The sequence below is a fragment of the Pterocles gutturalis genome, unplaced genomic scaffold (genome assembly GCF_000699245.1).
Source record: "Pterocles gutturalis isolate BGI_N339 unplaced genomic scaffold, ASM69924v1 scaffold11460, whole genome shotgun sequence".
NCBI classification, from domain to species: Eukaryota; Metazoa; Chordata; class Aves; order Pterocliformes; family Pteroclidae; genus Pterocles; species Pterocles gutturalis.
In genome coordinates this window covers 1-17845 of record NW_010140865.1, presented here as the reverse complement: position 1 = coordinate 17845, position 17845 = coordinate 1, and the positions used below count along the sequence as shown (strand labels likewise).

The following is a 17845-nucleotide window of genomic DNA, read 5'->3' as shown; positions in this document are numbered from 1 at the left end:
TTAAGTTAACTTTAACCCACGACAGTTGTTTATTACAAGTAAAATATTTTTCATTATTTAAGTGCTCTGACAAATCTGAAAGCAGCTTAAATGTTAGTGCAATATTGATATATAATTTACATATTTCAAGTAGTTTGCTACAAATAATGCTGACTCAAATGGAGTGTCACTTGTGGAAAACATTATATGTCAACTGAGTGTGGTAATGCGGGAAGTTCTTCCCTGTATAAAAAGAGAAACTAAATCCTTTGTGCCAAATGCATTAAGATTCTGGATGTTTTTCAGGCTCGGTGATACCAATCAAAACTGAGAACTATTTATGTAAGAGTAACTTAACCTGCATAACAAGTATCCCATTGTTTAGTAGGCAGAGTAACAAGAGTTTATAGTAACCTAGGACATGAGTTATGTATTACTTATGGTTTTGTGTAATGGTGATTTTGGAGATAGAGGTTTGCTATTATTAAGTCAAAATAGGATACCAGTAGTATGTTTTTCATGGGAAGAAAAGCCTTATCTATGAATTATCATCTGAAAAGGCAGTTTTAAATTTGAATTAAAATTAAATGAATTAACAGTATTTGTTTTTAACTTCAGAGTAACTTCTGGTTAAGGAAAGAAATTGGCAACAAATAAATAAGGAGTAGCATTAATCCATGCCTGTATTCCCAAAGAACACATCTCACAAAACTATCCTGAAAACCAGTAACTTCAGCATTGTACAGTAAGATTTTAATTTATCTAAAAACTCTCAAGTTGTTACTTCCACCAATCTAAACTGCAGTACATATTTCAGGGGCAATTTTAACTTAATTTTCCAACTCTAACCTCAACAAGTGAGGCTACAAAACATTACATGATTAACATCTTGAAAACTAAATACGTAAATTCAATAGGATAAAACGTTGAAGTACTCCATTTGTCTAAGAACAATCATGATCTTGCATCTGATTCTCCTCCTACGTAGCATGGGAGGAAAATCTTGCATTCTGTAAACATAAGACAGTAACATGGTGATGACAGAGAGAAATATCTTTTTTTTTTTTTTAATCTCAGTGACCTTTCTCCAATAGAATGGAGATTGCACCACAACCTGCATTTTAGATGTAACGTACTCAGAGCTTTATTTCATGACACCTAACACTTGTTAAAAGTTGAAATGATAAGACCTCACCATTCTTTTCTCTGTGCTGCCTTAGTGATGTCACTCAAACAAGCTTCACAGGTGACTGATAATAATCACAAGATCTACTACGTGCTCTTTTTGAGCTCTCCAGCATTGGTATCTTCCCATAAAATTTGCTACCTAATAAGCTATATTTAAAAATAAACCCAACTTCAATCCAGTTTATTTGTCAAAAAACCCTTCAAAGTTGAACTTTTTCCATGGTAAAAACTACCAACTGCCTTTTTTGCTAATTGCAAGGCTTTGGTTTATCTGTCTTTAAAAACCAGCATAATAGTTCCATTTCCAGATCCACTCAATCTTAAAAAAAAAAAAAAATATTTTTAAAAAAAAGAGTTCCTGCTATTTTTTTTCTTATTCAGTTATTAAGTCTACACCACAGCCTCCAGCCTTCGTTTTCAGCTAGGAAAACCTCTCATTAGTACCTACACACTGACATTGTGCTTTTGTTGACTTTGCTGTAGCTGTTACTGTCTTAAATTATACTGCAACACTTGAGACTTGACAACATAACTAGGGACGCAAACCATGGACTGAAAAGTTAACTTTCCTGTCCCATTAATTTCTTTGTCCCTTTTATCTTATCACATAAACCAACAGATTTAGGCAGGTGTTGGGAAACCCCTTTCAACAGGAACAGTAAAAACAAGAAAGGGTGAAAAAAACCCAAATAGCCACCACTGTAATTTATGGCTGTGAAATACGATATACAGCAATAAAATGCAGACAGAAAACCAATTTTCCACACTTACTACCGTTAATTAGGAAATGGCTTCTAGATACCGTGTTCAACACAGCTGTTGAATGTAATGGCGTGGTGAATCTTGACAGTGAATCCTCCTTTCTTCAACTTCAAAACCGAAAAGGACTTTCAGGTTTTGTGGAGCGGGGTCCTTATCCTTCTGGATGCACAGCCCATTTAATGTTGGAGACCATCAGCAACTCCTTCAGCACCTTACATTCAAATGGTGAAAAACCATAACCCAGGAGGACTTTTCTCATTGCTTACAGTTAGTAAAGAATCTGCAAGTTTTTATGGCTAAATCAGTGGTTCAGTTTAAAATTTGAACCATCAGATACAGGACTAGCTTACTAAGTAAAAGGGAGTATTACTGGACACCTGAAGTCTTCAAAATATCCTCTTCAAGGTTGTTGAGGAACACCATCCTTTTTTAGTACTTGCTTCCAACAATTGCACATATTTGTAATTGAGGGGACCAGAAAGATTATCTAAACGCTTTAAATCTATGAAACTCTTCAGAACTATGAAAAAACCTTTAATTTTATACATGTAGTTTTAACATCTATTACCCAAGTACTAATTATACTAGCAATTTGCTCACCACATAACCATGAAAACTATGATTCTACAAATGAATACTTGCTCTGAGAAGTCATGAATCAACAGAAACACAGGTTTACAAATTTTGAATTTTGAAATTTATTTAGAACTCAGGGGTTAAGCGTGATAAATTTCCAATTGTCTGATAATAGCATACCCATGTCACTGTCATGGAAATTGCACTAATTCCCTCTGCCCCCCTCCCCCTTAGAAATCTGCAGGTTAATTTTCTTAACAGACGGTGGTTTTGCAAATAGTGTACTGTAGGACACTACTGCATTTCCTGAGTGTTCAAAGCTACTGTATGATACATTAAGCTGAAGAAAAAAAAATTATTATTCAGAACTAAACCAGCTCTTTTACCTTACTGCTGAAGTATGGAATAATAAAATGCAAAGTATTTTAACAGAAGATTGTGTTGGAATGCTTAAAAAGAAAAAAAAAAGGGATTTTTTAAATTACATCTTTTTTTACTTCAGTTTTGAACTAAATAATTTTGAACTTCAAGGCATTAATCTCAAGACTATTAAAAATGGCTAAAGAACTTAAGACTCACTCAGACTGAAATGTAGTTGGGACTAAAATATCCATGTTGGTATTCCTTGACCTTTTAGGGTAGTCCTAGTGGCTCTAACAAAAGCAGCATAACAGGGTATCTCTGGTTTGTGTTTATCTTTTTAGTGCTCTTGAAAATGAGTTACTAACCGCACTGACCAGAGTGCTTAATCATAGGATTTCAGACAATTGCCTTACAATGCACTTCAGCTTTATCGTGCAAAACCAATTTAGTCATAAACATCCCCACATTAAACACAATAAATTGTGCCAAAGTATGTGATGTGAATAAATGTCAGATCATCTACCAACACACTGACAAATGTCAGCTTGTCTATCAAGCATTGTTCAAGCCCAGAGTAAAATTTCATTTGTCAGAACTGAACTCCTCTATGGACAGACTGTATAGTCTATGTAAGTTTCCAGCTTTTGTCCAGAAAAATCTCTTCAAAGTTGTATTTACGCTGGCAAACAGGTTTAGAGGAGAGTTTCAGCCCTCTAAATTCACCATGAGTTAATACATCAATAAAGAGGTCCCACCATCTGTCAGAGGGATTTTTCCATAAAAGACGACAACCATTTCTTGATCAAAACAAAGCTGAAGCAGTGGCAGCTGATGGAAATGCTAATTACATTGTTCTTCCATCATTTTTCATGATGCATTAGATTTATTCTCATTTACAGATTATTTTGGCAGAAGGGTTCTCCAGGCTGTGACTGAACAAAAAGCAATTTCTTGTCTCAAGTTTGTTTGTTTTTTTTTGTTTTTTTTTTTTCTTTATGGAAACTTGTTTTGAACAAAGAACTGATAGTATAGACAATTACCAGCAGGAACTACCAAAAGATGATGTGTTCCACTCTAGTACTGTCAGTGGCTTGCCAATCCTTTTCCCTAAAATATTTGTAAAAACCTTGGAAATACCTATGAAATTTATAAAACAGCTCCTTAAACATCTGCTTAATGCCCTTTCCTTCAAACATAAAAGACCTCCATATTTCAGGGTCTTTTTCTGTGGATGCTAGGGAGAGGTTGAGGAAGAGGTAAAAGATAGGAAAACTCCTATCTTTTCAGTTGCTATGTTACAAAATTTAAATGACTACTAAAGTTTAAATACAGACTTTACATAACAAATCACAACAATGGAAATAAACCATAACTGAAAGCATATAAAATCCATATCAGGTCAAGTGACAGTACATTAAGAATAAACCTTATATGTTATACAGAAGGTAATATACACATACTGTAACAATTATTTTTCCCCTTAAAAGCCACTGTCAGTAGGATCACAGTCCTACTTCAAGTGACTTGAATATTTGTAATTACTAGCAGGGAAAATTTAGGTTATAAAAGAAAAATGTATCACGTACACCTTTACGCATGCCTACACTATGATTTAAATTAAAAGCCTTGAGCATTCTCCTACGTACTCCACCTTCGACCTAAATGGAATATCGCTGTCGGTATACAAACCTTAGGGAGGGCACTTCTAATCTAGTTATTATAACTATGCTAAAGGACAGCTATCTTACAAAGGAGATTAAGTTCAGATGTTTAGAAACTTTAACAATAAGAGAAAGTTAGAAACCCTAAACAGCTACTCGTATTTAACTATAATTACCTTTTAGAGAGCATTAGACTAAACTCCAGTATTTTCTATGGTCATTGTATTAAAAGAAAGTTCTACCACACCTAAAGGATAAGGCATAGCCATCTACTAATTGGCATATTTGTTTATTCGTCTCAGTTTGTGAAAAGGTCCTTATTTGTGTAAGCAGCAAAACAAACTCCAACTGAATGATTGCTATATGCAAAAGGACTGAAGGCAATTGCCTCTGCAGTGAACTTTACAGTTCTCAACAGCACACACGCAACATGCTATCTGAAAAAAGTTACTAACTGAACTACATGTATTAAATACTGAAAAAAGTTTTACATTTTTTATTATAATTTATTTTATTTAACAATCTAAGAAGTTTGCAGCCATCAGAAGTTCCAGTGCAATTTCAGGTGCAATTGGGAATTCAGGAATCTCCGTAGAGCTGTTAGTATAGCGGACCTTGTAGGTGAAATACATGCATACTTTGGATAGGACATGGGATGGGATCTCTCTGAAATTCACCTCATTTGTTTCATTTTCTGCAAATTGTCCTGTGGAAAAAAACCCAAACAAACAGAAAATCAGAACCAAAATTCACTGCAACATGAAATGCTTTACCATGTTAATACATCACATTCTAAATAGACTTGCATAAGTCCAATATTTCTGGATATTAGATTCTTCAATGTAAAGCAGGATGTGCCACTTTCACAACACTCAAGAATATTAAGATGCCCTGCATTACAAAATGTTTATTTTGACTGCAGCCTATTAACAATATTATGAACGACTACACCAGAATTTAGGTTTAATTCTGATGCTTGCTTGATAGGTGCTCTGAAACTGTAGTGTGCTCAGCTCAAAAGGCCACAGTAACGATGTGCTGTATTTTTTTTAAAGAGGTATCAAGACAAATTTCTAGCTGTCTTATCCAAGAAAAAAAATGGTTTATAGCTGTTCTGTATCTGCATCTGCACACTTATCAGTAGTCCCTTCTGTGATCTCACTAGCTTTGAATTTCTTGGTCCGTTTCAGGCAGATTTGACAGAGGGCTAAAACCTCAAAGACGCATTAACTTGATGAACTGTGAAAACAGGCAGGCAGGAGGACAGTTGTACTGGAGGAAAGGTTAAATACAGTACCAGTTAATCCCTATTAGATGTTGAAGTATTTACCCAAAGCTCATATCCCAAAACATGAGTATATTTGAAATCTTTCTTTAGTGCCTATAAGCATGAAATTTGAACAATAAAGTCATCCTGTGGTTAGTCCCACAGCCTCTCTACTTGTTATCTTTGTCCCTCTTTTCCTCATCTCTCTGGACTTTCAACTCATTACGCTGAAAGACAGTACAAAAAACATCAGTGTGTACTCCATATTTATGGGAGACCTAGCAATGTTTGGTTCCTACTATTTCTATAGGAATCCCCTTCCAAGTACAAAGCAGAGCTATTTACTAATGTCTACACAGAGATGTAGAAATATCTGCATGCACTGAAGCTAGTCTGGCTTTAATTCTAGTACAGGAACAGTAGCATATTGGTAATGTCACACTTACACATCAGTGAAATTATGACCTACTGAAGTAGAGAGCAAGAATACTTCTACTTGTGAACCCACTATCTTGCTAGTTTTTATACAAAATGTGTTTGAATACTGACTCCTTTACAGAGTCAGTTTTCTAGCCCTCTAAGCAGGCTATTTCACCTGTTATTTGTTCACATTATTTGTGGAACAAATCCAGAGCAGGTCTTTTAACTACTCCTCCTCTTACATGTCTGGGAGGCTGACATGGAGTGGATTAGACACAACATATCTGCTACATATTTTCAAATGCAATGATTACAACAATGACATTTAGCAGAACATTAAGCTGAGAATTTTAATTGATCGGTTTGCTCAACTGTTACTAGGTAATTTAAAAATATATCCAGCAAATAGATCTCTCCCCCTCACCAGAATCTAAAAGAGAATATAAGAATGACCATATTCAGACCAAAGCTTCCCGTAGCCTACTACCCACAACTCAAATGGTCAAAGGTAAATGTACGGGATGAGGGTACAGAAGAGGGAAGGCACACGCATTAACTTCTCCCTGTTCTCTCCTCCACCCGTTCAGTCTTCAAGAATTAGTTCAGACACTTCTTAAACCAGAGGTAGTCTCATATAATTCAGTAACACGAGGTCCTTCCCTTCTGTAAGCTTACCTACCCTCCTCTCACACATAAGCTAACTTTTGCCATTAAGCTCAGGAACTCCTTGCCATAGGATCTCGTGAACATGTTGTGGCCTAAACCCCAGTAGGTGGCTAGGCACCACACAGCCACTTGCTCACTCCCGCCCACAGGGGGACAAGAGAAGAGGAAAGGAAGAGTAAAAGCAAGAAAACTTGTGAGTCTCAACCCACAATAATAAGCAAAAGACAAGTGGAAGAAGAGAAACAAAACAAAACAACGGATGCAAAGGTAATCACTCACAACCTCCAATGCCCAGACTGATGCCAGACAGTTCCCAAGCAAAAGACAGCTAAAATCCCTAACACCCTCCTCTCCCTTCTTACTCGTGAACATGACATTACATGGCATGCAATATCTCTTTGGTAAGTTTGGGTCACCTGCCTAGTTGTGTTCCCTCCCAAGCTCTTGCACACCCCCCTGTCTATTCACTGGGTGGGGAGAAGAGTGAGAAACAGAGAAGGCCTGGACACTGCACAAACACTGTTCAGCAATAGCTAAAACATTGGTCTGTTATCAGCATTGTTTTGGTCACAAATCTAAACACAGAACCATATGACCTGCTATGAAGCAAACAACTCCATACCAGCCAGAGCCAGTACAGAATACTGAAAGTTCCACCATGGAGGTGGCAATGGAGAACTACCAACTCTTATTTGTTTTGAACTTGACAGCTACACATTTCATGTAATACCCTCAAGTTCTCATACCATGGGAAACTAGTAGTAATGACACTATAAGATCACTAACTGTCCAAAAGCAGACAGAGTCAATTATATGTCTTGTAGTACAAAACCCCACAGAGGTGGACTGTTCCACTGGAAATAAGAACTAGACAGGATCTGGAAAAGTTATAATTTATTCCACCTTTCACTCACTGCAAGATATAAATTCAAACTGTCCAAAAGTGAAAACTAAGGATGTGAAGGTACTACATAATTCGTGCCTACCTGGTCCACTCAACATAGCTTTTATTGTTCCTGATGTTAATGCATGCTCTCTTTTTACAATGAACTCATGGCCATCGGAGGATATTAACTTCACATACATAGCATCTGGGCCCTCACACCCACCATATGTTTTCTCTTCTCCATCTATAAAGGAAAAAAGATTAGCAATTTCAGAACACAGTGACTGATTCACATCACTGAGAATGCAAGCTGCAGTCTTTTCTATGGCTATGTTTGCAGATGGAAGAACACAATACACAGAAACATTTTGCATATTTGAAGATGACTTCTCTGAAGCGCTCAGCAATCTGTTTAAAGGAAGAATTTTTTAAAAAGTAATAGTTTTTTAATTAACATCTCTCCTTGCATTTCTCCATCACAAGACTGACATGATTTCTGAAGTCTACATAGGGATGAAATTTTCCTTTAGACATTCTCAAGTGAATTGAACACGCTACTGCTTCCCTTCATGAGGTTATTGCCATGCTTATCGTACTAGTACTTATTAGAAGTTACCTAAATACCTATCTAGTATTTAAAAACAGAGACTGCAAGGAAAAAAGAGCTTTTTGAAGCATGGGTAAGAATAAAAGCAGTCAGTATTTCTATACTGAAGAAATGACATGAAATAGGATTCATCCTCCCCACTGCCCAGCCAGAATCATATAACATTAGTGCACACCGGTGTTGTGACATTTGGTGGAAAACAAGGAAAGCGCAAAAGCACTAAAACCAAGGAAATTTGGAAACCCTCCCCACAGCAGTTTTGACTGTGCTTTTTCTGTTTCCCTTCTATCCCACTATATACCTGCTCTGTACTTTGTTTCTCTATAAGTCCTTATCCCCCTTCCCTTTTTGTTTATTCATTTATTCTCACCTAATATCACCATATTTAAAAGTTGAAAAAACAACATTACTGTCACCACCACTGCACTGTTTACTCTGTGCAGTCTTAGCACTTCCCCTGTCGTGCACCTGTCTTATCTATTTAGGCAGCATACTCCCTGGGGTAGGAACCACTGCCTACGTGGTGCCTGTGTAGTACTTAGTGCGATAGGACACCATAGCACTGTGGAGACTGTCTCTGTAATTGGTCTTGATATATTCCTGTAAAATTTTAAGTAATAATGACTACAGTAACTTTAAAATATTTTTGAAAAAATGAGTGTAAAAAAAAAAACCCCACCCCACTAAATATACAATTTCTATCAAGTTCAAACAGGTAAGCTAATGCCTTCTTTCAAATACTGTATTTTCTAAGGGAGTGCAGAACTAATTTGGCAAGTATTGCTAAAATTCCATTTTAAAAATACTTGAATTTGATACTACACATGAAATTTTATTTTCAGAATGGTATTAACCTTGACAGAAAGTTAAAAATGAAAGTCCTGGAAGTTCTTCCAGCTTAGAAAAGTGTAACAAAAGAGATCTGTACAATTCTAGGCAAGTAATATACTGCCAGTATTTCATGATCACATGCAGAAGCATGAAAAATAAAACCGATACAGACTACAAACTTGACAATTGATTGTAAGTGTTGTTTCTCCTTCTCACCAAACAAACAGAAATTAGATACAATGCAGGGTAGTTATTCTAATATGATTAATATAGTGTCATAGCAAATATAACATTCCCCCAATCAGTTAAGCTGCTTTGTGAATTTGAAGTTAAAATTGAATTACCATGTTGTTAGTGCCAATTTTAATGAAGTACTGCCAGTGCCAAAGATGCTAAAATACATTCAGAAAAAGTACAGCTAAAACCAGAATCTGTCCAATTAGGTTTCATGAACCAGTCATTTGCAGAGGCAGATACAACAATTTCAGACATTTAGTCAGGTCATACACACAGAGTAATTTATCAGAAGTCAGTCCTTATTATGATCTCTTAAGACAGAATTCAACCAGCTGACCTTAGTTAACAATCAAAAAAGAATTTAAAACAGAACAGTGAAATTTTCTTGTCCACTATCTAAAACTTTAGTGCTACAAAAGCCTAAAGGCATCCTATTTTAGCATGTATATCTCCAGCACTATGCATATTAAGCAATTTAAATTTATTGTTAGATGCACTCTGAACAAGTCTTTCGACAACTTAACAGTCACTTGAGAAAATCCTCCTAAAAAACATTTGTAGGAAGGCTTCTGAGGCTACAAGAAAAACAGTGACAAGATGAACATTTAAGCTCTTAACAATCTACCTCCTCTACCAATGTAAGAGATACAATGCTTCATGTTATAGGAAACAAAAAAGAACCTCTAATATGATGAACTTACCCATTCTCTTCTTATAAAAAAAATTGTTTCTTTTCAACAGCACCTTTTGCAATAGGAGCGTCTGAAAAAACACAAGTGGCAATATTTTCAGTCAGTAGTACAATTTCTTAAGTCAGCTTTAGTAATTAGCCTTTATATTATCATAAACACTATTCAGAAAAGAATATGAGGATACACAGCATGCAACATTGATGAGCATGTTTTGAAAACATTACGTTTTGAAACTTAGCTTTGCTAAGTCCAGAGATCCCTACCATATTAAAGAATCTCTAAATTTTATCTTATTTTGTAAAGAAGTTGTTCCCCTGTGCTTTTTAAAGGCTCTTGATTATTAAACCAGAGTTATTTCAAGAGCTTATGACTTGTATCACTATGGACACCATCCATGCAATGGTACTGAAGAGGTAAAGAAAGCAAGTACCTGCAAAAGGTACTTATGAGACTGAACAGCTTGTTGACAGAAGAAAAAACAAAGAAGTCCGTGAACAGTTTACTATGCTGTGAATAGAGGAATGGATGCTCTGCCTTTCCGAGGGAGCTCAACAAGCTAGTGAAAGGGGCCAACAGGAAATGTATAAAGTTCGTGAAAGGGAAATTAAAACCCCTGCACCTTGGGAAGAACTGCTCCAGGTACCAGTACTGGCTGGCGGCTGACCAGCTAGAAAGCAGCTTTGCAGAAAAAGACCTGTGGGCACTGGTGGGCACTAACTTGAACATGAGCCAGCAACATGCCCTTGCAGCAACGGCGGCCAACAGCACCCTGGGCTGTATTACGAAGAATGTCGCCAGCAGGATAAGGCAGGTGATCCTGCCCCTCTACTCAGCACTGGCGGGACACATCTGGAGTGCTGGGTCCAGCTCTGGGCCTCCCAGTACTGTCAGACTGAACTGAGTCCTGCAAAGGGCCACGAAGATGACTGAGGGATTGGAGCAGCTGTTGTACAAGGAGAGGCTGGGAGAGGTGGGGTTGTTTAGGCTGGAGAAGAGAAAGCTCAGGAATCAATCTAATCAGTATGCACTAAATACCTGGTCTCCAACCTGTCTTTCTCAGAAGATTGACAGTTCCTGATACAGCCACCAATGTCACCTAGGTAATCTGCTTCAGACATGTAACGTAGGCATTCACATGGTAAATCAGCCAGGAGCTTCCATAGATTATAAATTGACATGTAGCTTGCAGCATGTGTATTTTGCCATGTACATGTATCCAAAGAGTTAGAGAAACAGAAGTGTTTATTTGCAAAACAAATCAAGCATGTTCAGATACAACATATATTTCTTTACACTTGACTGTATCTCTGCTGTGGAAAAGAAAACTTTGGAAAATAAATTCCACCCCCCAACCTCCTGTCTTAAAATTCCTTTCACGTCAACAGCTACTCTCCAAACATTAACCCAGTACAAATCAATGAACTACTGGTGTGTGCCCACAGGTTCAAGAAAACAGCACCAGTGATTCTGGGTGGTTTCCCAGACGATATCCAGGGTTGGTCAGAGGCAGCAAAGAGACACTTCAGAATTCTGACAATCCATGTTGTTGCTTCAAAAAGCAACAAGCAACAGCAGAGGCACAAACTGTGATTACTCACTAGAGAAAGACACCAGAGCGGGAGGTGTGAAAAAACAGAATAGAGACCATTTCCCCCATCCCTTCTCTCCTATGCTTCTGGTAAAAGCTTAGCAAAAAAATGTAAGCAAGTTGAGGAAGGAGCTACAAGATTTGGAGGAAGTTTTACAGAGATCTCGAGATCTCTGCAGAAGGCGTAGTTCCTTGCTATTGCTGAAAGCTTCACTTCTCAACAGCACTTTAATGCTGATTTACTCCATCTTCCTTTTTTCATAACTACAAATATGAAATAGTCTGTTTCCTCAAGCTTTCACAAGAAGGCACTTCGTTATGTACACCTAATCAAACTATACACATGCATAACCAATAGTTTTCAGTTGTCTGTGGAGAACTGAGCAAAAAGTATCCTTCACTTACATTGTTGTTGTCTTTGAAAATTATCCTGACTTTACAGAAATATCTTATAAAATATTTTCCTTCCCCACTGGTATAAGGAACATCTTCACTTGTACTCTTGCAGACGAAAAGTTCCTGAGTATGAGGCACATTCAAGAATGCCCTTTGAGAGTTAATCTGTGTACACTGTCATAGAGGTACCTCGATATCAAGTGTTATATGTCCTCGCCATTTTCAGTAATTCCAGAAACTCGTCCAGGGAAATTACATTCAGGTGCTTAACAGCTGCAGCACAAAACTGATGGGACCTTTCATCCTATTTCATCAGTTTTTGTAAATGATAATCAAGCATCTTACTGGAGAGTATCTGTTGCTCAGGAACTGAAGTGATACCTTACGTTATTACTTCTCCTTCACAGAACAGGATCACTTGTGTTACCTCTAACCACACAACCCCTCCTCACACTCCAGAAGAGTAGTGAAACCAGTTATGATTTACAAAAAATAATAATTTTAAAAAACACAGAAAAAGTGATACCATTTTGTGGAGGTACTGGTGACAATAAAATGTGCCTTGGTTTCTAATACAAATAATGCTACTAAATACAGGAATAAAGACAGGTTAATTAGTAGGAATGCAAACATATTAACACCTTCCAAGGTGAAAGCATAACTTGAACAAGCTAATACATTAAAGCTGGGGAATGGAAAAAACGTCTAAACCAAAATATTAGAGTTGTCCCCAAAAAGTTGCCATGGGCATTTTTTCATAAAACCAAATGAAATGTGCTATCATATGATAGAGAGAGAAAAAAATACAGTCCTAAAAAAGAAAAAAATTATCAGGTTTAGTGGCTTGAATTCAATTGTATTAAAAAGGAAAACAGGATAAAAATGCAGTAAGTGTAGGCAGATTTAGTACATGCTGGACTAATCCAATACCTAAAAAATTAATCAGTCATTTCCTTGAGAAAAGGAAACTCAAACAAGATGCAATATGAACTCAGTAAACCATCTCAGTTTAAATAAATTTGATAAGAGGGTAATCTTAAAAAGAGAAAGAAACTTTCCATAAGAACACAGTATGATGTTGCAAACATGGAACAACTGGACAAGGAACAAACTACTAGTCCCTCCAAAAATGATATAGAACTTTTTTTTTAAAACAATGCTGACAGAAAATAGGTAGATTTAGATGAGACAGAAGTGGAAAGCACTGCAACAAAAGAGGAACAGAGTATCACACGCGTAAGTGACTGGTCTTGAAAAACGGCATACTAGAAGCCACATGAAATGAAATAATATGAAAGGCAAGATCCCAGAACACAGGGACTGATACAACTTCTTTCATGTAGTCTGGCCTTGTTATTTGGGAGTAGTCATTCTGTGTTCAACTGTAAACTGATGCAGCTCTGTATGGGGAAAAAAGGGAGGTGGGGAGAAAAAGGCAAATGCACATCAAGGATTTCTTTGCAATAGAGACAGGGAAATATGAACATTGTTGCACATGAGCAACAACTTGTCTGGTATACTACACACAATTCTGAGCTCCTGTTTTCAAGAAAAGAAATTCTAATTACAAGAAGTACAGAAAGGAGCTTCTGATATGACCAAAGAGCCTGTTGTATAAAAGAGAAATTAGTCTTGCTTACTCAGCTTAGCAAAATAAAACTGGAATGAAGATAAATATAGCAATTAAACGATAAATATCAGAGGGAGAAGTATGCCATGTCATAAAAAAAAAATCTAAACAGATATTTGTGAATACTATTAGGAGTATACATTTACTCCTGAAAAAATATGGACAACAGAGAGCATAGAAAGACCATAGAGTCAGTGCAAGAAAAGAGGAGAGAAGAAAAGTAAGAAAGCTGGGAAACCTGAAAAAAGCAATTGTAACCTTATAGCATCTATTGGTTCCTCTTCTGGATTAAAAAGTGTCCAGTGTGTCATGATGCTTTATGAAGATTAAAACACTTTAGTTCAAAATTATTATTTTGTGAAAAGCATCTTCTTCTGAACAACTACACTCAGGTTACCTGAGACAGTATTATGATCTTGCACAAGACACAGCCTATTTTTTCAGTCAACTATCTTACTGGTTCATAAGTTTACAGCAAAGTAAGTGGGAACAACAGAAGAAATACACTGGGAAAACTGGCACAGAAAACATGCACTATTTGATTTATTTATTTTTTTAATAGAAATCTTGATTTGTTATTTAACATCCCCCAAAACCAGGGAAAAAAATGCACATAGAAAAGAAATTAGGCAGCTGATGAATGCAGAAATCCCTGCTGTGTAGTAAAAGGAGTGTAAAGGGAAATTTTCTGCACAAAATATATTTTTTTTTTTTTTAAATTGACAATTGCGTGTCCTTAAGTATTACAAAGTCAAATGACCTGGTATGATCTCTTACCAGAAATTATTTTCTTATAGTCTATCTTCCAACACACTATTTATTGCAAAACATGTCACTGTATTTTCCTTCTGTATAATTAAAACAATATAAATGACAACATTTGTCAAGACAACATGAAGAGACTCCTTGAGATTTCTGAAGATGCCTGATAACTACCTATATTTTAGTTACTGTTCCACATTTTGTAGCTGCCCCTGTCTGATTTCACCAAGACCACACCAATGCAGCAGCAGGGAAGAGAATGATATTTTTTTTTTGAACACTCAAGAATTTGTCTTTTTTATTATGTATTTCTGACGTATTTCAGCCTCCTGCAAAGAATCACTAATTTTTGTTGAAGTAGATTCAAAATTTCATTTCCCCTTTGAGAAGCTTACATGGCATTACCAATCAGATAGCTCAGCTCCCTGCCTTTAATCTCAAAAAAGGACATATAGTAGTTATTCTTGTTCTCCTGCCTTGCCTCCTTAAAATAAAAGATGAGCAAAGACTCCATTCATTAAAGAAAAAGATGACATAAAAAGGATATGCCACTTTTTAATCAATGAGGGAGAACACAATACAACTAAAACCAGTGTATTTGGCACAGAAACTTTCCAACTAGTCTAAAAAGGAAGCTCTTGCTGCAGAAAACACTAAATTCTCATTAGATATTAGAGAGCTGAAAAATTTACAAGCTGCTAGAATATTTACACCTACAAGGAAGAATATAGCAATATATCATAAAACATTGTAATTAACCCCCACAAGGCAAGTGTTCTTGTTAGCATACTTAAACATCTTATTCTTCTCCTTACAACTCTATAAAATACTACGGTATAATGAGTTTAGTTTGACCTCTCTCCTGCTTCTCTTGAGCATCAAGTGGAAGAAAAAAAAACAAAAGCATGTCCGTGACAGTCCCACCCCACTCCCAGAGACGTGTGCTCATCTCCCCAAGTTTACCAGAGTTTCCAGAATATCGTTAACTTGTGTACCTTGTATGTCGAGACTGGAATAGATTTGAAGGACATACGCTAATTTAACTGAACACATGCAACCACCTGGATTGCAGAACGCCATTCCTTTACTTTGGTTACCACAAGAGAATTAAATCTACACAAACATTTCAAGCACTCGGACTCTTTGATCCCACTGGAAACTCTTTAAAAACTCAGATTCTGGTCTAGGGAAACACAAATGGCTTCCAACTCATTAGCTGGACAACACATACTCGGCTTTTGTATGCTTCAGCTGGTGACATTTCTGTATTCTACGCTATTAGTTTTTGGAAAATGTGGGGCAATAACACAAATGCCTTCACAATTCCCAAGTCAGTTTAGAAGCCAAATGTGACACTTTCTGAGTGTCATTTGTGTATTAGTAAGACCTTGTCCGTAAACAAAGGCTGTTGGCTGTTAGAACAGCAGCCTCCTACTGTTTAATCCTAAACTCTAGTCCTATTACTAATCCTATACACTAACTTGTTTAAAAATATCTTCGGTTCAGTATTCATTCTTCAGTATGGATCAAAAAATAATTAATGTAAATAAAGATTGAAGAATATTTTGAAAAAACACAAGGGAAAAATGCTATGGCACAATTTCCAGATCAGCTGAATCACTATTCCGTACTTACGAGCACTAAAATGCAAACATTCAGGGGCAAACTGAAGAGTGACAGGAAGGGATGCTACAGGTGAATGCTAGTTAAGATATACAGGACATGAGGTAGGATACTGTGCATGGAGTATCAAAGACCTCACAGATGTTCTTTTGCTGTCTAAGGAAACTTTATTTTTCAGTAATTACCAAGAAAGTTGTTTAAAAAAAAGTGTGTTATTGTTTTCTTCCTAACATACAATAAAAGCCCTGTACTGTACACTTCTTGCCATTAGGGGAAAAAAGGCTGCTAGTGTATTCCAAATTTTATAGGGCACAGATTTCTGCCCTCTCATCATAAGCATTCGTCAAAAACTACTGCCATGCAACCCACCCCATAATGAAGATAATTAAATTCTGAACCTGTCTAGGTGCAAGAGAACTCATCAAAATACACCAAAATTATTTTATTTTAATCTGACAAACCCCATTTTTTTATGACAAAACTTTAGGGATTCTTGTAATATACACTGAGAACTGCAAAAACACAGTAAAACATCTGAAGCTAAGCACACCTTCCAAAGATACTAATTTGTCCCCACACAAAGCATAAGGGACAGAAGCCTGAACACGAACGTATCAGAAGAAGAAATATGAGGTTGGGACATAGAAGGTACCTCAGAGAATCAACTGGATCTCCTCACTGTAACAGTATCAAGTCACCAGTTTAAGACTAGATGAAACTACATAAATCTGTTCATCACCCACCCTAGTGTAAAAAAAACTCAATGACTTTTCTCTGATACAAGAAAAAAAGAAGCCTATGTGCTGAGAGTTTGTAAAGATTATCTTAAAGCTCCCAATGTTAATGAGAAATGTTAGCAAAAACTTTACTGACACAACTGAAGCACATTAGAAGGCTGATCTCAAGGTATAAGGTGTGCACTACATGTACAAAGATGGTAGCCAATGTATTAGAGAAAAACTAATTAACACTTATTCCCTAAGTAACTCTTCAGTTAATAAACAGTATTTCTCTCTTTCCAATATTTTTTGTCCTTAGTGGAGCAAAAGGAGGAAACTGGAGCACAGAAGGGTTTATTCAGAAATAAGGGCAAAAAGTTGTTCTCAGCCTAAAGGCCTCTCACTTATCTATGTTCTTCTGGCTTGCTTCCAAATTGAACTTTTGCAAGTGATCTTCAAGAGACGCAAATAAACAAATGCTCTATGACTAAGTCTCCCAACAGCGCAAGGCTTAACTCACAGTCTACAGTATTAAACATCTTTAATACAGTTCCTACACACATTGTAAGACTAACCTGGCCCTCCAAGTTAACTGCTTAACACCCTTTTCCTTTTCACACGTGTATCTGAAGCCATCAATAACTTACCAATGCTCAGGTCCTCTTATATTAGAGCAGAATCTCCTCTGAGGAACATGTTACTCAAAAGCTTGTTTTCCTTACTACATGTAAGTGTATCACCCTTTTCCGTCAGTCTTGCTTTGCTCATATTCCTGCACCATTACAGCTCCAGCACTTTAACCAGCACTTCTCACCTTGGTACAACAACCCCTGAGGGTGGACCCTACATTCTTTCGGCCTTAGTTTTTCCCCTCTCTCTAGAGCCTGGTGCGGGTTTTCCCCCTCTCTCTAGAGCCTGGTGCGGGAAGAGGGCGGACGTCATTTGTGGCGGAAAAAGTTTTAAGAGCGATATTTCATTAAGACACCGTTCCG

At 36.8% G+C, this 17845-nt stretch overlaps 1 protein-coding gene across 1 annotated transcript; it reads right to left on the bottom strand.

Annotated features, from left to right (window-relative positions):
• Window positions 1–4799: 4799 nt before the first annotated feature.
• Window positions 4800–10202, bottom strand: TCEB1 (transcription elongation factor B (SIII), polypeptide 1 (15kDa, elongin C)). The gene is made up of 3 exons (XM_010083834.1): window positions 10145–10202; window positions 7869–8012; window positions 4800–5235 (listed from the first exon to the last, which is right to left on the bottom strand). The coding sequence occupies exons 1-3, from the start codon at window positions 10146–10148 to the stop codon at window positions 5045–5047; spliced, it is 339 nt and encodes a 112-aa protein (XP_010082136.1). The 5' UTR covers window positions 10149–10202; the 3' UTR covers window positions 4800–5044.
• Window positions 10203–17845: the final 7643 nt, after the last annotated feature.